Source organism: Diplotaxodon limnothrissa, linkage group LG16 (genome assembly GCF_057381915.1).
Source record: "Diplotaxodon limnothrissa isolate DT_005_m linkage group LG16, D_limnothrissa_male_GT1.1, whole genome shotgun sequence".
Lineage (NCBI taxonomy): Eukaryota > Metazoa > Chordata > Actinopteri > Cichliformes > Cichlidae > Diplotaxodon > Diplotaxodon limnothrissa.
In genome coordinates, this window is record NC_140611.1 from 17,570,899 (window position 1) to 17,589,988 (window position 19,090).

Below are 19,090 nucleotides of genomic sequence, written 5' to 3' on the forward strand. Positions count from 1 at the left end.
TGTCTGGCACGCACCAGGTGGTGAGAAATATTACACACCCTTGTCTAAATGTTATTAGCTCGGTGCGCTCAGTTCCTCTTACTCGCTGAGACAGTTTGACATGAAAGGCTAACCACATCCCACATGCAGGAAAATGAAATGGGAATACCAGCATTACCACAGGTTTCCAAATCTGTGCAGGGGAGAAGAATAAGAGATGAGCCAAACTTAACAGAGACATGAACTCATAAAAACCTCAGAGAGTCAGTGTGTTGAAGAAAAGACTGCAAGACATCACAGGACCAAGAGTACCACAACCAAAACATTAAAAAAGGTGGGGGGGACTCCAAATGGGTCTCAATCATTTATTAGGTCAGAGAAATAAATGTTACAGTTTATACATAAACAACTAATCTCACTGAAGGAGCAATTTGATTTGATATTAGTAAAAACCAGTGATAAGAGAAAGAAAGGAATAGCTAGCTTTACTGGAGGTGATATTAGAAGCTAAACAAAAAGAAAAAGTCCTCTTCATGACACAGGGATCTATACCTCCCATAGGCCATCACTTAGCTAGTGCTCCCCACCATCACTGACACATCATTAATACCGACACGGTGGTGAAATTGATCAAAAAGAATAAAATAAAACATGACTAAGGGGTAACTTTTCATCGAGATAGTGTTTTATGAACGCATCTATGCTGAGGAAATTCAAGACAAAGGCTTTTGCTGTAAATGCAGCCTGAATGCTGATCTTTCTCTCGAAATGAAGAGTTACCATGGAAAGGACAAACAGTTTGTGCAACGGCCTGTTTTGGTTTTCCATGTGTGTGCATACAGACTGGTTACATTTTTTACCATGGCAGACACAAGAGGGCTGAGCAGACGACGGAACTGGAGGGAAAAGACGGGAAAAATAACACGAGGAGCATACACCGGGGCCAGAACAGAGTGGTGTGTTGGAGCGACAGCGTACAAACACTAACCATCAGACTCGGGATGGGGGTGCTTTTTTAATTTTGGATTTGATAATTGTACAAGGGTAGGGGAAGAGGGAAGGTGCAGGGCAGTAACCCAGATTTCTGCACCCACTTCAAACAGTTGGAGCCACATATAGGATGATGATGGGATCAGTAACATCTGCTATCTTATTTTACCGGTACCCAGGTCCCGGTTGAGTGTAGCCCTGGCCATAAGGGGGGCGGTTTCGGGCATAAGGGTTGGCAGCTCCAGGTGGAGGGGTGACAGTGTTGCCTGGAGGGGGGGTATATCCTGGGCGGGGCTGGAACCCTGAGCCGGGCTGAGAGTTGGGCGGCATGGTGTAGTTAGCAGGTTGGGAGGCCTGTGTGTAGTTTTGTGGTGGGAATGCTCCTGGTGGGTACTGCTGGGTGCCCTGAGGTGGATGGGTCTGCTGCTGCTGCCCACCCTGGAATCCTGCTGTTGGCGCTGCACCAGGAGCTGGAGCCTGCGAGGAGGGAGGAGCATAGTTTTGGAACTGCTGCTGTGGCTGTGGAGGGGCTCCGGGCTGAGGGTTGTATCCAGCTGCGAGAGGGGAGAGAGAATCCTTAATTCTCTCCAGACATAAAAGAAATCGGCTACACAGAACAGCAGCTACCCGTTTATCTGCTAGCATCACTTTTAATCTTACCAGGGTACTGCATACCGTACTGCTGCTGAGGTGGGGCACCTGGCTGCTGAGGAGGGTATCCACCTGGAGCTTGGTATTGCTGGTACACTTGACCTGAAAAGGTGGGGATGATCATGATCAGTGCCAAAGAATTTAATTTTGTCCAACAGCAATATGACCACTGCCTATTGGATTTGTATCCTCATCACCAGCAAGCGTGGAGAAAATATTGGACTAAACAGTGATGTTTAACCTTTATACTACGAACACTGCAAGCTGGCTTTCAAATCAGCTTCATGGTTTTTTAAGAGCATCTTTTCAACAGCTAATTTTGGTGTAATAGTGTAATTCTAACCACCATTATCACCAGGCTACCTCCACAGACATTTGGGAGGATTAAAGATTACGATAGACCTCAGATAATTGGATGCAGTTACAACAGCTCGAAAGCCCCTTGGTTGCATCTACACTTGGCTTTTCTTGTTTTGTTTTTGAGAGCCAATATTATCTGATCCACCCCAGACACACGTGGGACTATCTTCACGGAAACACCTGTGCATTGGGATAGAACAACACACAACTCCTTTAATGAAAACAGCTGGAACCACTTTGATAGAAGTATCTGTTGTTAATCTCCCACAGAGACTGCTCTGTGGCACATTACAGTAAAATCTGTCTTCGAGCGAGAGAGAAAGATGCACGTGCAGGAGCAGGCATAAAATAAATAAATAAATGAATAACACTGCAGGCTTGGAGACATAACCCTGGATTTTTTGCAAGAAAGAAGACACATCTGTGTTTGCAGACAGTGACTTCATGGCTTTGCACCGCCTACGGACAAATGAGGAGAATGATCAAGTCTAAAGGTCCAATCATCCCAATACTTTACTTTAAATAGTAATTCTTACGAGGCCTTTAAACCTGGAGCATCGTCATGCTACACCCTTTAATACAGTCAGTAATCAGGAGTATATCTTTCATGACAGGGAAAGGTCTTTTTGTTATTGTTACTTTCATTTGCTCATTACATTTTCCATCGAATGCCTTAGAGTTCAGCAAATGTGCAAAAACTTGGCGAACAACTGTTCTCTCCCTTAACAAGGCCTAAATACTACTCCCAAATCTTTGGCCTGGCAAATAAGTGGGGTGACGACGCATGAAAAGCACAGCGAGAGAAGGCATAATGAAAGAGGGCTGGGTTCACTGGATTATTAAGTGCTGGTAAAAACTGGTGCTTATTTTCCACAGTTCTTAGAGAATCTACACCAAAGGAAAGCTCAAAGGAGATTTTAAGCACCTATCAGATTGTTCTGTACTGTACTGTCTGCATTCAAAAGTAAATCCATATATAACGACATGCTCCAGGCGAATTACTCCACAAAAAACACATTCCATACAGCACAAAGTAATGTCTGCTGGAATATTCAGCCTGAAAACTTTGGACTGGTTTGGGAGACACCTGACAGCTAAATGCTTAGAAAGACTAACTCTTTGATGTCTCTGTATAAACACCTCAGTGGTGTGGCAACCATGTGTTATCTTCTTACATGAATATTACATGTGTGACGAGGCACGTGTGTGAAATTGGCTTCTCCTGTTCTCCTCGCCTGTAATCCATCATCAGAGTTATGCAACAGAGATGGAAAGATGCACGGCTGTCTGACCTCTCCAAGAGGTCAACCATCAGGGGTGAAAGATGTGATAGGTAGGCTGAAGAATTACTTTCACTTTGGCTGCAGGCCTGCTGACCTCTCCACTTGTCTTTAGGAGGAATAATGAGGTCCTATTTTTAAATAAACATTTCACATCGAACCCACATCTGCCCATCTGATTAAGAGTATCGTGTAACTGTTCTGAGTCACTGTTACATGCGCACGTGTTTACAGTTTCTTTCTTTCTTGCAAAGATGTAAAAGATTTTTGCCAAGTGTCCATCAAAGGATAGCGTAAAATCTTTACCATCTGCTTATGGATCTTGTTAGCAGAATTCTTATGGTAACAAGTAACCTAGGTTTGCATTAAAAGTGAGCTTGAGGCTACTTTTAAAAAAGGCTACACATGCTCAGTTGGCATCTAGTCTCACAGATCACCGTTTTACAAACTCTTGTGCATTGACAGGCTGCTCTGATTTGCCTTGAGGTTTTTATACTAGTCTGCAACCGAGGACAGGAATAACGTGAGGGAAAGGGTTGACCGAAGGAAAAGAAGATGCCAGCCTGCTGCATGCAGGGCATAAAGACAGGGTTTGGAAGATCATTTCTGCAGCTGTTAAGAAGTTATTCTTTACTGATCTGTGGGAGCTTTCTACCTGCACAGCAAAGTTAGAGTGAAGCATGGTTAAAGTTTGCTCAATATCGTGTGACGTGTTGAATGAATCTCTTATAACTACCTACATCCAGCATATAGCTACACAACATCTAAATCTTTTTTGTTTGATGCACCCACACATCAGGCCTTCAGTGACACAACAATACACTAAAGCCCCCTCCTTGCGTTTGCTTTGGTTAATAGCAGATTACTCATAGTATGTATGGAAGATTCTGACTTTAAAATGTTTGAACCAAACTAGAAACGGAGAACGACTTCAAAGGAAAAGTCGTGGCTTGTTCTGAAACCAACACCTTTCGTTTACTTTGAACAACTGAGTGTCTTCTCTCCATGCTACTGGTGACCACAGCTACATATTGTCGACCAAAGCACTTGACTCCTCTCTTAATCTTCCTTTGACAAAAGGACAAAAAAAAAAAAAAAAAAAATCCTGATCTTTCTGTTTGGTCTTCTGAATAAAACAGTGTGCTGCTGCTGCTGGCTAACCATCCCCACTCTTTCTCTTTTGGACCAGCTAAACTCTTATTATGCCCTCTGGATAGGTTCTGGTGCTCTAACCAGGCCAAACCGCAAACCACCAGCTAAATGGAAGTCATACAACTCGTGTGCTGATCTTCAGCGTAGCAGGTGTGGTCAGGAGTCTGTGGAGTGACTGCTCAGAGTGAAAGTTACAGCTCTCACAGGGTGCAACATGAGGCTATTTCGTTGCTCCACTGGCCTGCACATCCAGCTGAGCCAAACCACAAGCTAAAAAACAACCCAGCACATTCACAGCAATAAGTGAAACGATACAAAATGCTTCACCTCTGTGGCTGCACCTGTCTGGCTGCCTTTTATAACAAAAAAAACAGGCCAGAAAGTGTTAAGTGAAAAGTTTGAATATGGAGTGAGAATGAGAACAAGACAGATTGGCATGTAAAACCAAATCCCCCTGAGAGCTTGATGCTAGAATGTAGTTCTGTTAACAAAATACTCCCCCCCCCCCCAAACTGCCTGGTATGTTTTGTTCATTTGTCTTTATCAAGGATGATTCAGAGTTAAAGACTGCACCGGAGAGAGCTACGATAAGGCGAGCTGAAAGATGAATATTAATTACATGGGGATGCTCATGATTACACTGTGTTTAAAATTAAACTAAATGTTAATTAGTCATTATAAAAAATATGCTATTTCAACTGCAGAATGGGTCTGATTGCCAAAAAAAACAAGGTCAGAGTAAATGCAATAATCAGTAATATGGGAAATGGAAAAAATTTATTATATGTCAATGTGAGGCACAGTACAGTCAACCTATGCAATGAAATCAGTGGGGCTCATTCACTAATGTGAGTGCAAAAAAAGATATAATAGTGTTATAGGCCCTATATTGCTTGTATAGGGCAAACAATAGTGATGCCCTATACAAGGCGTGCTTTCATTCTTGCTCAAGATCAGCTACATATGCATTACATGTGTGTAATCCAGCTCCAGCCCAGCCCTGAAATAGATAAGTGGTTAGGAGCTTCAGGCTGCAATAACTGGGCTAGTGAATGCTCCATCACCTGAGACAGTTAAAGCGCTTTTATCAAAGTACGCCTTTAAACTGATCCATGATCACAAATGTGCACCAAGTGTCAAGAAAGTTTGTGGTTTCCATTTAGCCTGAACTGGTGACATGTAGGCAAAACCGTTGCTTATTAGAAGATGTTTAAAGAAAACAGCACATTAAAGGCTTTTCTTGGCTAAATATATTTCTTTTTTTATGTGCCTGTTTTTTGGTTTGTGTTGGAAAACTGTTAAATATGACAGAAATTAAATTACTTGTCATTTGTGCCTGCAGTGTACGTTGCTCCACTGTTGGATGTTATTGTAATCACCCACACTGCAGGGCCTCTGACACTCTGTGCTCTGAGGTAATTTTTGCTTTGTACAAACAAATTTGTGAAAGGAAAAGACTGATGAATTCCACATTTGTGTGTGAAACGCTCCTACACGCCATTTAAAGACAAATTTGTGCACACACACACACACTGTGAATGAGGCCCAGTGTGCTCTTTTAAATTCAATCATATTTCTCTCCATTTGATCTGTTCTGATCCAAACAATCTTCCTCAATTCCAGAAATTTCCACTAGCTCTGGTCTACTGTGTTTCGCTGGCAGGATGAAAGCTAAAAGCTTAGTGAGCAGCAGTAACAGCTGGTGCATCCTTCCTACTCTACATCTTTACTTATTGGTAGATTACACACACATAACTCAAATCAGTGAAGGTAGACTGAAAAATAGTTCAACAACACAAACTGGGATTGGAAGTACTTGTATTTAAACAAAGCAGTTAAAACACAATGTACATAATAAACTGACAACTGTGTGCATTTGCTTTACCTTGGAAAACCTGCTATATCCTTTCTTCAGTTTCATTTTTAGTCAGAACTACTCTTTGGAAAAGAAATACTCCTGGATGAGCTTTTGTCAACATATAGGCTCAGCAGGCAGTCGCATTTTTGTAAGGCTACTTTGGTGGCAAATTTGGAAAAACATTCTGTTTAACAGCACCACTGTAAAAAGTAATTGCTTAATCTGCCACACTGCAGGGGCCTTTGACACCCCTGTGCTTATAAAGACATTATGTAACTGTGCTTACTTTTTTGGAGGACACATATCTCTGTCAAAGGATCTGTATGCTTTTTTTATTTGTGTATTTTCTACAGTAAGTGCGTGTGCACACATCTCACCATCCATGCCTGCTGGGGGTCCCTGCTGCACTCCAGCATATGGAGCCTGTGGCTGAGGGGGCACTCCTGGCTGAGGCGCTGCAGATGAGGAAGAAGCAATGCTGTCAGGGGTTCCTGAACGCTCCTCTGCTGCAACAGCTGGGGGAGCTGTACAAACGGCACACAAATGCACAGACGATCAGAAGACACGCAGATGCCTGATATAGAAACTAGACAATTAAATGAAATCAATTTTCAAAGATAGCATTTGCACTTCGGCTCTACCTGGGGCCTGGTCCTCGCTCAGGCCAAAAGAGGAGATGACATTCTTGTTGACCTCATCCTGGTTTTTTAATGGATCAAAGGCCGACATACTGGCTGCACTGACTGGAGTGGCCTGTTTCACTGTGGGGTCAGCTGTCACAACTTTTCCTTCACGCCCATCCACTGATTCTGGAAAGGGAAGAGGAAATGTGATGCTAAGACAACATTTTAGCTTGTTAAGATGCCATGGAGACAAAAGTGTAATAAAACGAATAAGGGTCTGGGTGTTTCTGACAAACTGCAAGTTTTCCAGATTACCCTTTTATATTTAACTCAGTTGATCCTTAAAGGCCAAAAACTATATGAGCATATTAGTTAAGAAGTAATGAAAAATATTTTAAAAACTTTTAATGTTGCAGCTTACAATATTAAAGCTTTGGTCGCAGCTAGGATTAGTCGGAGAGACCTTGTTTTTGCTCAACATGTGCGCATATGTGGGCGCGATTGACCACACTCAGGCTGGACTGATCTAGCATGTAACAAATTTAGAGTCAAACTGCAGACAAATATTTGTTTAAAAAAAATAGTTTAAAAAGTGTTCAATTAATCCAACAGTTACTGACTCCAGTAAACCGTCTCAGTTTGGTGCCAATGTCTTTGCGGGATACAGCTCTTATAACGCCAACTACAATACTGTGGACTATGAACCACTTTTATTAGTTAAGGAGGTCACGCAGTCCACATTACCAAGATTATAGTGAGTCCCAGAGATCTAAAAGTAGAAACTATAACAAAAAGAATCACAGAACCACCCGGTTGTAGAGTTGCTAACGACCCAGTGAGTTGTTCATAATATGAATTCGTGTACATGTTTAATTGTTTTTTCTATGACTACACTATACTGCATTTGGCAAAAGGCTTATATTATATAACAAGCTTATATATAGTCTATCGTGTGTGAGTGAGTGTGCTTACCACTGTCTGGGGCTGTAGCAGCCAGACCAGGCTCTGTCGGGGGCTCCAGGGTATCAAGGAGGTTGTTGACTTTATTCCTGAGCTCAATGAGCTCCCTGCGCAGGTACTTTACCTGACTGGACTCCAAAGGCCGCGGCTGACCATTAACTGCAGATAATAAGATGAAGAAATCAGAAAACGATAATTTATTTCAGTAATAAAGCAGAGTAAAATCTTCTCCATCCGCGCTCCTGTTGAGCACTTTTAAACTACAAAACTCCCACCGATTTTGTTAACTACTGAAACTGCATCTTATTCATTGTGATATCTTACTGTCTAGGACTCCTTGGTCATATAAATCATGGTTTGGATGATAATCGAGAGTAGAATATCTGGGTCAGAGTGGACTCTAATGCAGCAGAATTGGCTCACACTCTCAGAAACACCAAAGTTCCTCCAGACTTATTAATAAAACTGTTTATAAGGATTGACGCCTGACAATAAACTCATGTGGTGAACTTCACATTATGCACTGGACGGAAAATCACAATGGAAATAAATAATTAAAAAATGCCTGGCAGCTAAGAGGCCAGTCAAAATAGCTCAACACATAATGGTAAATTTAAAACTATCTGACTTCTACACTCCAGTTGTTTGGAAGCCAATAAGGTATCTGCATGTTATGAGTGATGATCTGTTGGCTCCATAATCTAAATACCTGGGATTACTGGGATCATCTATCACATGGTTACTTCCACAAAGCCATTCACAACGGCTGCTGAGCTGAGCAGGAATCGCTGTCACCCCACCCTGACAGCAAAGCATTTAACTAAGAATAGAGCCGGGTTGTTGGCAATAAACTGAAACCTGCTAATCTGCAGGAAACATGTGACAAACCTCTTCAAAATAGTCAACTCTATATGCCCTGTACCACATCTTCTCACTGACCAAAGAGTGAAATTTCCACTGCAAAAGGAATGAACTGGACGTCGCTCCGCATTCCTCTCTCACACAAGTTTCTCTGTCTGACTGAATAATGCTGAACAGAGACGGGTGGGCTCATGAGGCACTGTGCTGAGACGCAGGCCGTCATGCGATTCCAGCTCCTCTCCCTGCCTCTGAATATCAACACATGTTGGACGGTGTAATTTCCACGTGAGGTCAAGACATGCGATTACGAGCCAGGGCTCTGTTTTGATTTGTAGGAACTTAAACAACTTTTTCTCTTTTTTTTGAGAAGAAAAAAAACCCCTTTCTGCTTCCAGCCTAATAATAGAGGCTACAGCAGGAGTGACTGAGAGCAGAGCACAGAAAACAACATCATGTTGTTAATACAGTTTAGACAGTAGAGAATGTGTGCTGATGCACTTCTAATGTTGTGAAAGAGTTTTTTAATGACAGATTTGATGCTGGTTTGCTATGGTTACGAGTCACACTTTTTCGCAGCTGCAAACACCCCAAAGTTTGACTTAAAGTAAGCTTAAGGTGGTACCCAATCATAACTATTCCAACATGTTCATTGGATATTTAACACACTTCAGTTCATGTCGCTACTGAAAACTTACTGACTTTTCATTGCCCTGGAGCAACTTTTTCACAAAAAGTACTTATCGCAAAAACATATAGACAGTACTGCTACACAGTCCACTCAGATGAGGCATGCCTTCCTGTCTACAATTCAGTGAGCAAGCACGCAGTTGACACTGAAGCACAATCAGGTGCTCCAAGCTTCAAATATTTGTTGGTTGTTACGGTCCAATCTCCAGAGCCCAAAAACAGTATTGGTATGCTGTTTCTAAACTGACAAAACTCCAACACTATTTAGTTACAGCCAGGAAAGACAATCCTCTAAAACACAAGCCAAACACTGGACACAGTGTTGTGTTAACAGAATAACAAAACACCTGTACTGTAAAAATGCCTCCCCAAAAAGTTTGATTAGTGAAAGAATCAACTTAAAATTTCACAGGCTCAGAATATTTCTTCTCTTACCGCCTAGCATTAATACACAGCTTTGCTGTGACTGAAAGAAAAATAAATCTGAAAATGTGGCATATCTGATCATATACATTTCAGTCAGCAAGGATTATCAATACACTTCAGTATAAGCAAAAGTGTACCTTTTTTCCTTCGACATAAGAATAATTAACTGATGGCCTATTTTAAAAAATGCATATTTATTTGTAGTGTTTCATTATGGATTTAAAAACATTTTTTTTTCCATGCATTCATCAATTTCTACTACTAATCTGAGTTAACGGTCTAAGACCTCTCTATCCAGTTCTCCAAGGGGGCACTGTGGTGTTCTCAAGCAAAGCAAGGGCCATCATCTCTTCAGCATGTCCTAGGATCTTCTACCAGTTGGGCATGCTGGAAACACCTCAGAGGCATCCTAAAAAGAGACTGAGCCCCTCACCCCACCACTAAGGGAGGGAACCCATTTTGAACACTTCTATCTGCAGTCTCATCCTTTCAATCACTATCCAAAGCAAGTGGCAATAGGGGTGGGAATATAGACTGACTATTACGATTCTAAAATATTAAATATTACAAATAAAATGTATAATTTAAATCTTAAGCCTCCTATTAACCACAAACCTGTTAACAATGAGGCTAAAACGTGTACGGCAAAAGCATGGTCGACACAGCCAGGCTTTCTTAAACCGAAAACTCTGATCCTTCTGCTTCAGAGAGGAATAACAGCTAAATCATACTCTGAGCTTGATGTTTGGGAAAAAAATAATTAGGAAAATTACAATGCATACAGCTGATTTGAAATTTAGAACTCTGAACATAACCTGCTTAAGGTTATGTGTTCAGCATATTTACTATAGTGATATATTATAGCAAAATAGCCAAGGGCCCTGTGATAGGCTGGCTACATGTCCAGGGTGAGCCCTGCCTGTTGCCTGCTTGTAACCCCGCATTGAAAAAAAGATGGATGGATGGATGTAGCCAAGTTAAAAACAAAAAGAGAAAAGAAAGAATAAACTCACAAACAAAACAAACGCACCTAAGCCCATTAATCTCAATGTTGAGTACACCTCTTTGATCAAAGTCCACTTTTTTACCATTTCACTTATCTTAAATCATACTTTGGGAAAACTAACATACTAAGTCCTAAAAAAATCCCAGAAATTTCATCACAATGTTTTTACTACTGACAGCAACAAGGCCCGAATAACATGTTAGGGTGAGGCATATTGGCTGGTCAGGTAACTGATTATTCAACGAGTTACACCTGCTGAGCTACTGAATGACTGTGGAATTATCTGGGCGGGGCAATGGTTTAGCCCAACAGGTTGAGGTGGCGACCCATAAGCTATAAGGTCTTTGCAGAGGCTCTGGTTCGAACCTGCTCCAAGCTATTTTCTGTCCAGAATAACTGGTACAAAATACACACATCTACTACCTGTCATAGTTTTGTTTGTTAAATCGGTGCTAAGAAACAGTGATTCCAAAACAAATTAGTCAGAAGGGAGTGTAGATCATTTTCATTTGGACAGTAACGAGCTGAGGTTTACTGTGTGGAAAAATAAGCTAGACTGCCCTCCAGTGACTGGCTGCTGTAACAGCTGAAGTAAGAGACTAAACATCTACAGCCTTGAATTCGTCAAGGCAAAAACACGCATATAGTCCATAAGAAGAAATGTGTTCATTTCTTACCAAACAAAGTCAGTTTGAGTATTCTACTACACTGGATGGCGAATGAGAGGTCAGAGCTGTCAAAAATGGTAATGAGGTCATCATCTGTAAACAGGAAATGGGGACAAAAGATGATTTAACTGCACAGCAAATTGTCACTTTCAAAGAAAATATGCTGAGATTACCATCATGAAGTACACTTGTCACCAGAGGATGACCGGACCCTCACAGGCCTTTTCTGTGTCCTGACTCACCTTCATCCTTGTATTTGATAGTGACCTCGTCGTTACTCTGCAGCTTTCCCCTGAAGACACGCTGCATCATGAGCACCAGCTCATCATAGGTAATGTCTTCATTATGGATGGGAATGCGTCGGATGTCGTCACCCAACTGGGCTTTGATGATCAGCTTCCCGCTCAGGTCCAGCTGGCCGTTCATGGTGCCGTCTGACCTCTTCTGCTCCCAGCACTTGACAAAGGTAGAAGAGAGGTGTTCACACTTTCAGTGCAGCCCTGAACTCTTCTAGGCATTACCCAACAGGGAGTGACACACAGTCACACTGAACACTGGCCACTCTTTAACCTTCCAGCTCCTTAGTACAAAGTAGGGTTGTATAATTACTCAAATTTGATTTGCAATTACGATTTATTCTACAGTTTTTAGTGATTATCAAAGGCTAATTCAGATAAAATAATTATTGCGCCACATTATATTTTTATTTCCTTTTAACCCTCTTAAATCATTCTCTGCTGGGAAACTATCCAGAAACTTCCCAAACTGCATGTGTAAACAGAGCTGGCGTGAAAAGCAAAACATATCACACACCAAGGCAGTTTATTTGCATTCATTTTTATAATCTCTTCTCTGCAGGGTTCAAATGGAAATTTATTGAAAATGCAAGGATAGCAGGAGCAGGCTAAAAACAGTAACATGGAAAAATGTGTCATAACATTTTTTTTTTTTTTTAACTGTGTGAACATAAGAGCGCAAAAACTACTTAGGAGGTATGCATACTGCAGTGCCAGGGCACCACTAGTCAGCAAAATGGCATTCACAGCAACATGTATGTCTAGCTTATAGAACAGAATATATAATTATTAGTTAAGCCCTTTTTAAAACTAGGTCAGAATAAGTAGGTCAACAGTATAGCGCTTTTTCAAGTCACAACCAGTCATCCACCCATTCACGCACTGGTGATGGCCACAGCCACCCTGGGGCGTACTGACAGAGGTGAGGCTGCCAGACACCGGGCCCTTTGATCACCACCAGTAGGCAACGGGTGAAGTGTCTTGCCCAAGGACTCGAACTGGCAACCTTCCGATTACAAGGCGAACTCCCAACTCTTGAGCCACGATCGAGCCATAACAGCTGCTGTGAGAACAGTCCTATGATTACATTAATATGCCGAAATTAACAGCTTGTCTTCACTGTCACAAAGCTCTCTTAATGTTGACTGAGGCCTGTTTGAAATTACACACAGAACAGGAGCGCTCCTCCCTTGACTTAAATGAAAACCATGTCACTCCAGAGTCTAAGGGTCAAACATCTTCATGTGAGGTGGCACCGGCTATAGAATAACAGACCTCCTTGTAGACTTTGACCCAAAATATCATCTCTTCTGATAGGAGAAAAAAGCTTTCAAAGCCATTTGGCGAATCATATAAATGATTACAAAGTAATCGCAAATTAAAACCCATTTTACTCATATCATACCGGTAAAACAGATATTTCTTTGGGGGGAGGGGGTATGTAATAAGAGGCCTGCACTCATTAAACAAGGTGGGGTTTACACACTGTGTTAAGTTAACGTAAACCTCATCGTTCGTGTACAGTCACGAGTTGGATTAACTCTGACGTTATCTCCTGATGTTGTAAGCTCAGCAATATACTCTTTCTGTCCGGGCCAGATGAGTAATTGGCTGGATGCTAGGGATTGGGTGGTAGCTAACGTTTAGCGTACAGTAACATTTAATGAGTACGACTGGGGGAAAAAAATAAACCGAAACGGAGTCTATCAAGTTAATTTCTAGAGCTCTGGAAACAAATCTTAAAATATCACAGAAGCGAAAGTAAAACTTTTATATAACGGCAAAAGTCGCAGTTATCTATCAGTGGCCCATCAACAAACAGGACTGACTGCTAACGCTTTTTAGGCCGTTTCACCACTGCCATTGCAGTGTTTACTGTATACGTTACGTACACTTAAAAAAATGAATGATCTGTTTAATTTCCTGATGTATATCTGAAAAAGCTGGAATAATAACACTTAGCTTTTCCTATATGACAATGAGTCGTCAACAAGCCGTTTCCTGTGTAACTTATAACAGCTCTACCTATAATAGAGCTAGGTAAGAAGGTATAAACTGATAATTTCCCTACTTCACCTTACATAGACTCGATCAGATCATTAACTGACGAATCTTTTGTTAAACAACTCCCTCTGTATCAGTCTCGACACCTGTTTGGACGAGCTAGCGTAGCGTTAGCTCCCTGCGTAGCTAGCTAGCACCACAACAGTCCGTAATAGCATAGAAACTGCTTTGTAGTTAAATTATAACATAACTCGAAGTAATGTTTTTACCTGAACCAGACGACTTGACCACGATGTATTTCACGGGTTTCCCCAAACCGTGAAAATCTAATCTATTAGCTAGCCTAGCTAGACCCGGGCAGCAGCATCAGGAAGTGTCCTCCAGACTGTCAACGTCAACCAGTACGTGGCATTCAGTGTGCGCAGCCGCAGACCGACTGGAACAAAGTGCGTTGAGAGCCTTCACAGAATTTCAGCCATCACCTTGAGCAGCGTTTATTTATTTACCTTTTGAACACCGGATAGCTAAGCACGCACAGAGTCTGCAGTAAAGCGAAGCTGGTGTTCTCGTGCTGCAACAGAATATCTTAAAAACAGCAGTGCATGCAGATACTGTGAACGCGCCCATTACAAAAACCAAACAAGAAAATATCATAAGAGGTAGACTTAACATACTGAACAAATAAACACATGGCAAAGCATATTGTTTAACAGTTTGTAAGTGTGTGTGTGTGTATGAATAATTGCTTCAATACTGTAAGTATGAACATTACATTTTCTTTAAATCATAGGAAGACTTTTTTTTGAGAGAGACACCAACATTATTCTTTTTTTCTTTGATTGGAGAAGGGCTGAAGTCACAGTGACTGGACTCCATTTTTATCGCTGGTGCTTTGGATCCCAATCCCAACCTAACTGTGTGTGCAAGAAATCAATCTGCTGCTTTAAATAAATAAGTTTATTGAAATGAACAATCATTAGCTTTAAATGAAAATCAGGGATGCAGGATGAATCATATTACATAATCATGAAGACTAAGGAGACATAACTCATGTATTGAAAAAAAACCACAAGTTTTGTCCATTCACAGCTTTAAAAAAAACTCCATTATTTGTTTTTCTTCTCCTGAGTAGCATCAAACCATGAATCCAGCAGTTTTTTCATGTAGTACAACTGCCAGCCGTGCACTTGAGCAGCAACCACTATAGCGACGTATGCAGCAGTCACTGCAGAGCAGCCAAAAATGAAGCGGAAGGCTTTTCCTTGACGGAAGAGCTGCTTTGCTACAGGAAACATCTCCATGCCACCATATATAAGAGGTGCAATAGAGAACAGCCCTGCACTGATCATTGACAGGACCAGGTAGCTGATGTTGTTCTTTGGGAGGGACAGGCTGCTGAAGAGCAGAGGGAAGATGCTGAGCAGATAGGGGTACTCCCACTGGTACGGCATGGACACAGTGTCCTGTGACACAATGTTGAAGTGGCTGACGGTCACTTGCGCCGCCACCAGCAGCCAGATGAGAAAGTGGACCACGTTTAACTTCCGTATCTCTGACTTCAAGGAAGCGCTGCAAAAGAGAAAAACAGACCATCAGACTGCAACTCAGAGATAATGTTCATATTTATTGACAAATGCCAAACATAGATACTTGCTTCATCTGGTACTGTGGGGCCATCCTTAGTTTGTTTTTCATGTTTGGAGAAACCTGTTAATGCACAAGACAAATAATGTAACATGCAAATGACAGCAACCAAAGAGCAGACACTCCTAAAAAAATGGTGATTTCATCAAATTTCATTGGAATATTTAAAATCCGGAAGACAATCAGGGTATTAAAAGGCATTTAATATTTAAATCTGCAAAAGGACAGTTTTTTACATTCGAAAGCTGGAACTAACTGGTTAACCAGGCAATGTGACAGATTTAACCTGCCAGTGTCCCAGTGTGCGAATAATCAGCCTGGTAAATGCAAGGACACCGTGAGGAGAAAGATAATAGAGGATACAGATTCAGCGATAGTCATAATAAACGTCACCGTTTCCCAGCTCTCACAACATGATGCAAACAGCGATTCAAACAGAAAACGGCCGTTTTCGCGCAGACTAGTCGGGCTGGGATTTGAAGCATTAGCTGCTACTGGCTAACCTAGTTTAGCGTTTACTTTGGACAGATACGTTTTGTACGTTAGTCTAGCATTTTTATTTATTTATTTGTTATCACAGGTAACGATAGTAGCAGAGTGAACTTAGCTTACCGATGATGCTTACACCTGACTTCTTCAACGTTTGGCCGAGCCCCTTGTTTAAATTTCTATCCAAAGGAGATGTGCTGAGTGAACATCAACGACAGCTTTAAGCATGCGCACTGACGACTGACAGCCCTCGGCAGCATCAGCATCTTCTTTTCACGTCACAATCAATAGTTCTGTTATCTGATACTCTTTATTTGGTAGTATTGGTTAAGTTAATTAAGTTGATTAAGCATGATTGTCGCACTCTACAGGGCTAAAATACCAATTTATAATGTTTTTCTGCAAAAACGAAAAAGACGCTGACTTTAAGAAATTTGATTACATGTAAAAATTTCAGATAATTTTGTTACATAAGTACAATTGAAAACGTAAAATTGAATGGAAATTGGTCAAATGAAATGATTGACTGATTATGATTGATTGGTTATCTAAATATAAATTATCTCATATAAATATTTACAGACTGGAAACCTGTCTAGAGCGTAACCTGTCTCTGCGGTTTTTTTGTGTTTGTTTTATTGTTTTTAAGTCACACTATTAGATCGAAATTCAGTGCTACAAAGCATAATTAATATCGATGTTGATTTTCAGGCAACAGTTCTTGATGAATACACTTTAGGCATCCTGATATATGCAAGGCTACATTTAGTAAATTATATTGATACGATGTAAAGTTTATTAAACCATGAGGGTCAAGTGGGTCAAATATGTTAAGCCTATAAAACCAGATCTCATGGAGGTGGTAAGTAAATGGCAGTGTGATTTTTTTTTTTTTTTTACTCATATTTCTCTTCAAACTTTGATCTCTTCCAAAAAAATACACATTTTCAGGATAGACAAAGGATATGACACTCTTGTTGTTCATTTGTCCTTTTAAACTGCTTTCTGAAAACAAAGAATTAAGAAATGTTTCACCACATATGTTGTCTTAGGTTAATGAATAAATACTGCTACTATGGCTAGTGCTTACTGCTATTCACCTGCTTTGCATAATGGAATATTATCAAGTTGTTGGATTTAACATTATTTAACAGGAGTTTAATGAGATATGTGTGACAATCCTATCAATTTTTTTTTTTATAAAGGAGTCTTCCAGTGCTTTCTTATTGTTTGCTCTTTAAATGTGCCATAACAGCTTTAGTCAAATGGGTTTCAGTGAAGCTCAAGATGATATCTGTGGCAATTCTTTTAATCAAACCATTTTTATTTAGAAAAACATCACAGACAATAACAACAAACTTGAAACATTGATACACATAATTTGATTACAATGACAATATTGGCACCAAAGTCATTATCATTTCCCGTGTTTGTTTTTTTTGTTTTTTTGCTGTTTATTGCATGCAAGTCATCAGCAGTAAAAATTACAACAACAACAACAATAACAATAAATTAATGACATAACTGTTGTTAATCAATTGCCGCAGCATTCAACACTTGCTTTAAGTCCATTAATGAATACAGAAAAACATGTAAAGGAAACACACTGCAGATACAGGAAACTTAATTTGGTCATCGCTCTTTTAAACATCTATAAACTGTTTTCCACATATTATGCCATCTTATTTGTAATTATACTCATAACAACTATAATGCACTGTGATATGCTTCTGTGGAAAAAATAATAATATGGCCTGCAAAACAGTCAAAGAATATAATCAGTTCATTTTTATGTAAAAGCAGTAAATAAAAATATTAACGGGTAACACTGGTTTTGACTTTAAAGGAGGACTCGGCGACTTGCAGTTCGGAGACTTGTTACCTATCAATGGGATTAGCTGTGGAATATTGTTTTGCACTATAAACCATCTGTAAACATGCAACTTTGTGTTTGTTTTCACGTAACACTGACATATAATTCAACTGTTTAGTTGGTGATAAAGAATTTTTGTTAAGTGTAAAATGTTAGGATGATAATGTACCAATATTTATTAGAGTATACTGAGTGGTTTTAATAGATCAGAGCAAAACTGTGTCCTATTTCCAATTCTAATACAGCACAATAACCACAAACCTACCTCAGAAAAATAAAACATAAAACTTATGATACATTCTTAAAATTTAAACCTCACTCAAGACCAATAATCAGCCAACAACACACTCAGGTTATTGACTTAATTTTGACAATCTATGTGTTGTGTAGCGTCTTTCTAAAGAAGAGTACACTAACTGCTGTTTCAGCTCACCAACCAGTACCAGTTGTCCCTTATACATACAATTCCTTCACTCAAGTCTTGTTCTTAACAGAACATTAGACTTAAAATGATCTTTACCCCCAGGTTTAGTCCTCTGCAACCCAATGTAGATACCAACACAAATAGAAATATATTTATCTAAAAAATAAACAAACAAAAATAAAACATGGCAATGTGCAGACTGCTGTAATGCAAACTTCATTGCTCCAATCTGAACTCTCATTTGAAAGAGATTTTTTTTCATACTTATTGTTATCACTAGAGAAAAGTCATTGATTATACAAATATATGCATGCAAAAAAATATATTTCCTGTTGAAATGAATGCTATCTTACTATTTTATACTTTCACATTATATGTTGCCACATGGGGTAGCTGCCAATTTTAAAGACATACAGGGACCAAATTTGACACAGCTGCAACAGTGTTACTATTATTATACCATCTCTTTTTACCCTCATTTACTTATACTTCCCTTCTATGTTTATACTAATAACTTCCACTCTTAAAATATGCGCATGAAAGTACCTTTGTAGCCATTTCTAAATTCTGTTTTTTTCTTCTTCTTTTTTTACATTCTTTTATACCATCCAGTGCTGTAAAAGAAAGATTTTTGCTCTCCCAATTAAACCATCTCTTTGGCTTCGTACAGATTTAATTTGCCAGATTTAATATCTTCTTTAAAATATATTATTTTGTCTTGTCTGTTGACGACACTATTTGCTTGCTGACTTTGCATTAAAAGTACGCTTAGTGTAAGGTAATCTGTGTTTTCTGTCATACAAAAATATGCTCTTGTGTTCTTCTTACCAAAGCCTCTCTCTCTCTGCAGTTTGTGGTT

General features: G+C 40.0%; 2 protein-coding genes across 2 annotated transcripts; both read right to left on the minus strand.

Moving 5' to 3' along the window:
• Positions 1-336: 336 nt before the first annotated feature.
• Positions 337-14,199, minus strand: tfg (trafficking from ER to golgi regulator). The gene is made up of 8 exons (XM_085374223.1): positions 14,071-14,199; positions 11,744-11,957; positions 11,511-11,594; positions 7,866-8,012; positions 6,912-7,079; positions 6,648-6,794; positions 1,630-1,722; positions 337-1,523 (listed from the first exon to the last, which is right to left on the minus strand). Exons 2-8 carry the CDS (start codon positions 11,925-11,927, stop codon positions 1,135-1,137), a joined length of 1,212 nt encoding a protein of 403 aa, XP_085230349.1. The 5' UTR covers positions 11,928-11,957; positions 14,071-14,199; the 3' UTR covers positions 337-1,134.
• Positions 14,200-14,907: 708 nt separating this feature from the next.
• On the minus strand, positions 14,908-15,496 carry jagn1a (jagunal homolog 1a). The gene is made up of 2 exons (XM_085374757.1): positions 15,456-15,496; positions 14,908-15,370 (listed from the first exon to the last, which is right to left on the minus strand). The coding sequence occupies exons 1-2, from the start codon at positions 15,494-15,496 to the stop codon at positions 14,908-14,910; spliced, it is 504 nt and encodes a 167-aa protein (XP_085230883.1).
• Positions 15,497-19,090: the final 3,594 nt, after the last annotated feature.

Bases quoted from the DNA above. Each gene is read 5' to 3' on its own strand.
- tfg (XM_085374223.1), bottom strand. From the start codon at position 11,927: ATGAACGGCCAGCTGGACCTGAGCGGGAAGCTGATCATCAAAGCCCAG. The intron at 8,013-11,510 runs GTAAGAAATGAA...TATTATCTGCAG, and splicing joins ACTCAAACTGACTTTGTTTG to TTAATGGTCAGCCGCGGCCT. The intron at 1,723-6,647 runs GTGAGATGTGTG...CCACCTTTTCAG, and splicing joins ACCCCCAGCAGGCATGGATG to GTCAAGTGTACCAGCAATAC.
- jagn1a (XM_085374757.1), bottom strand. From the start codon at position 15,496: ATGAAAAACAAACTAAGGATGGCCCCACAGTACCAGATGAA. The intron at 15,371-15,455 runs GCAAGTATCTAT...TCTCTTTTGCAG, and splicing joins GCCCCACAGTACCAGATGAA to CGCTTCCTTGAAGTCAGAGA.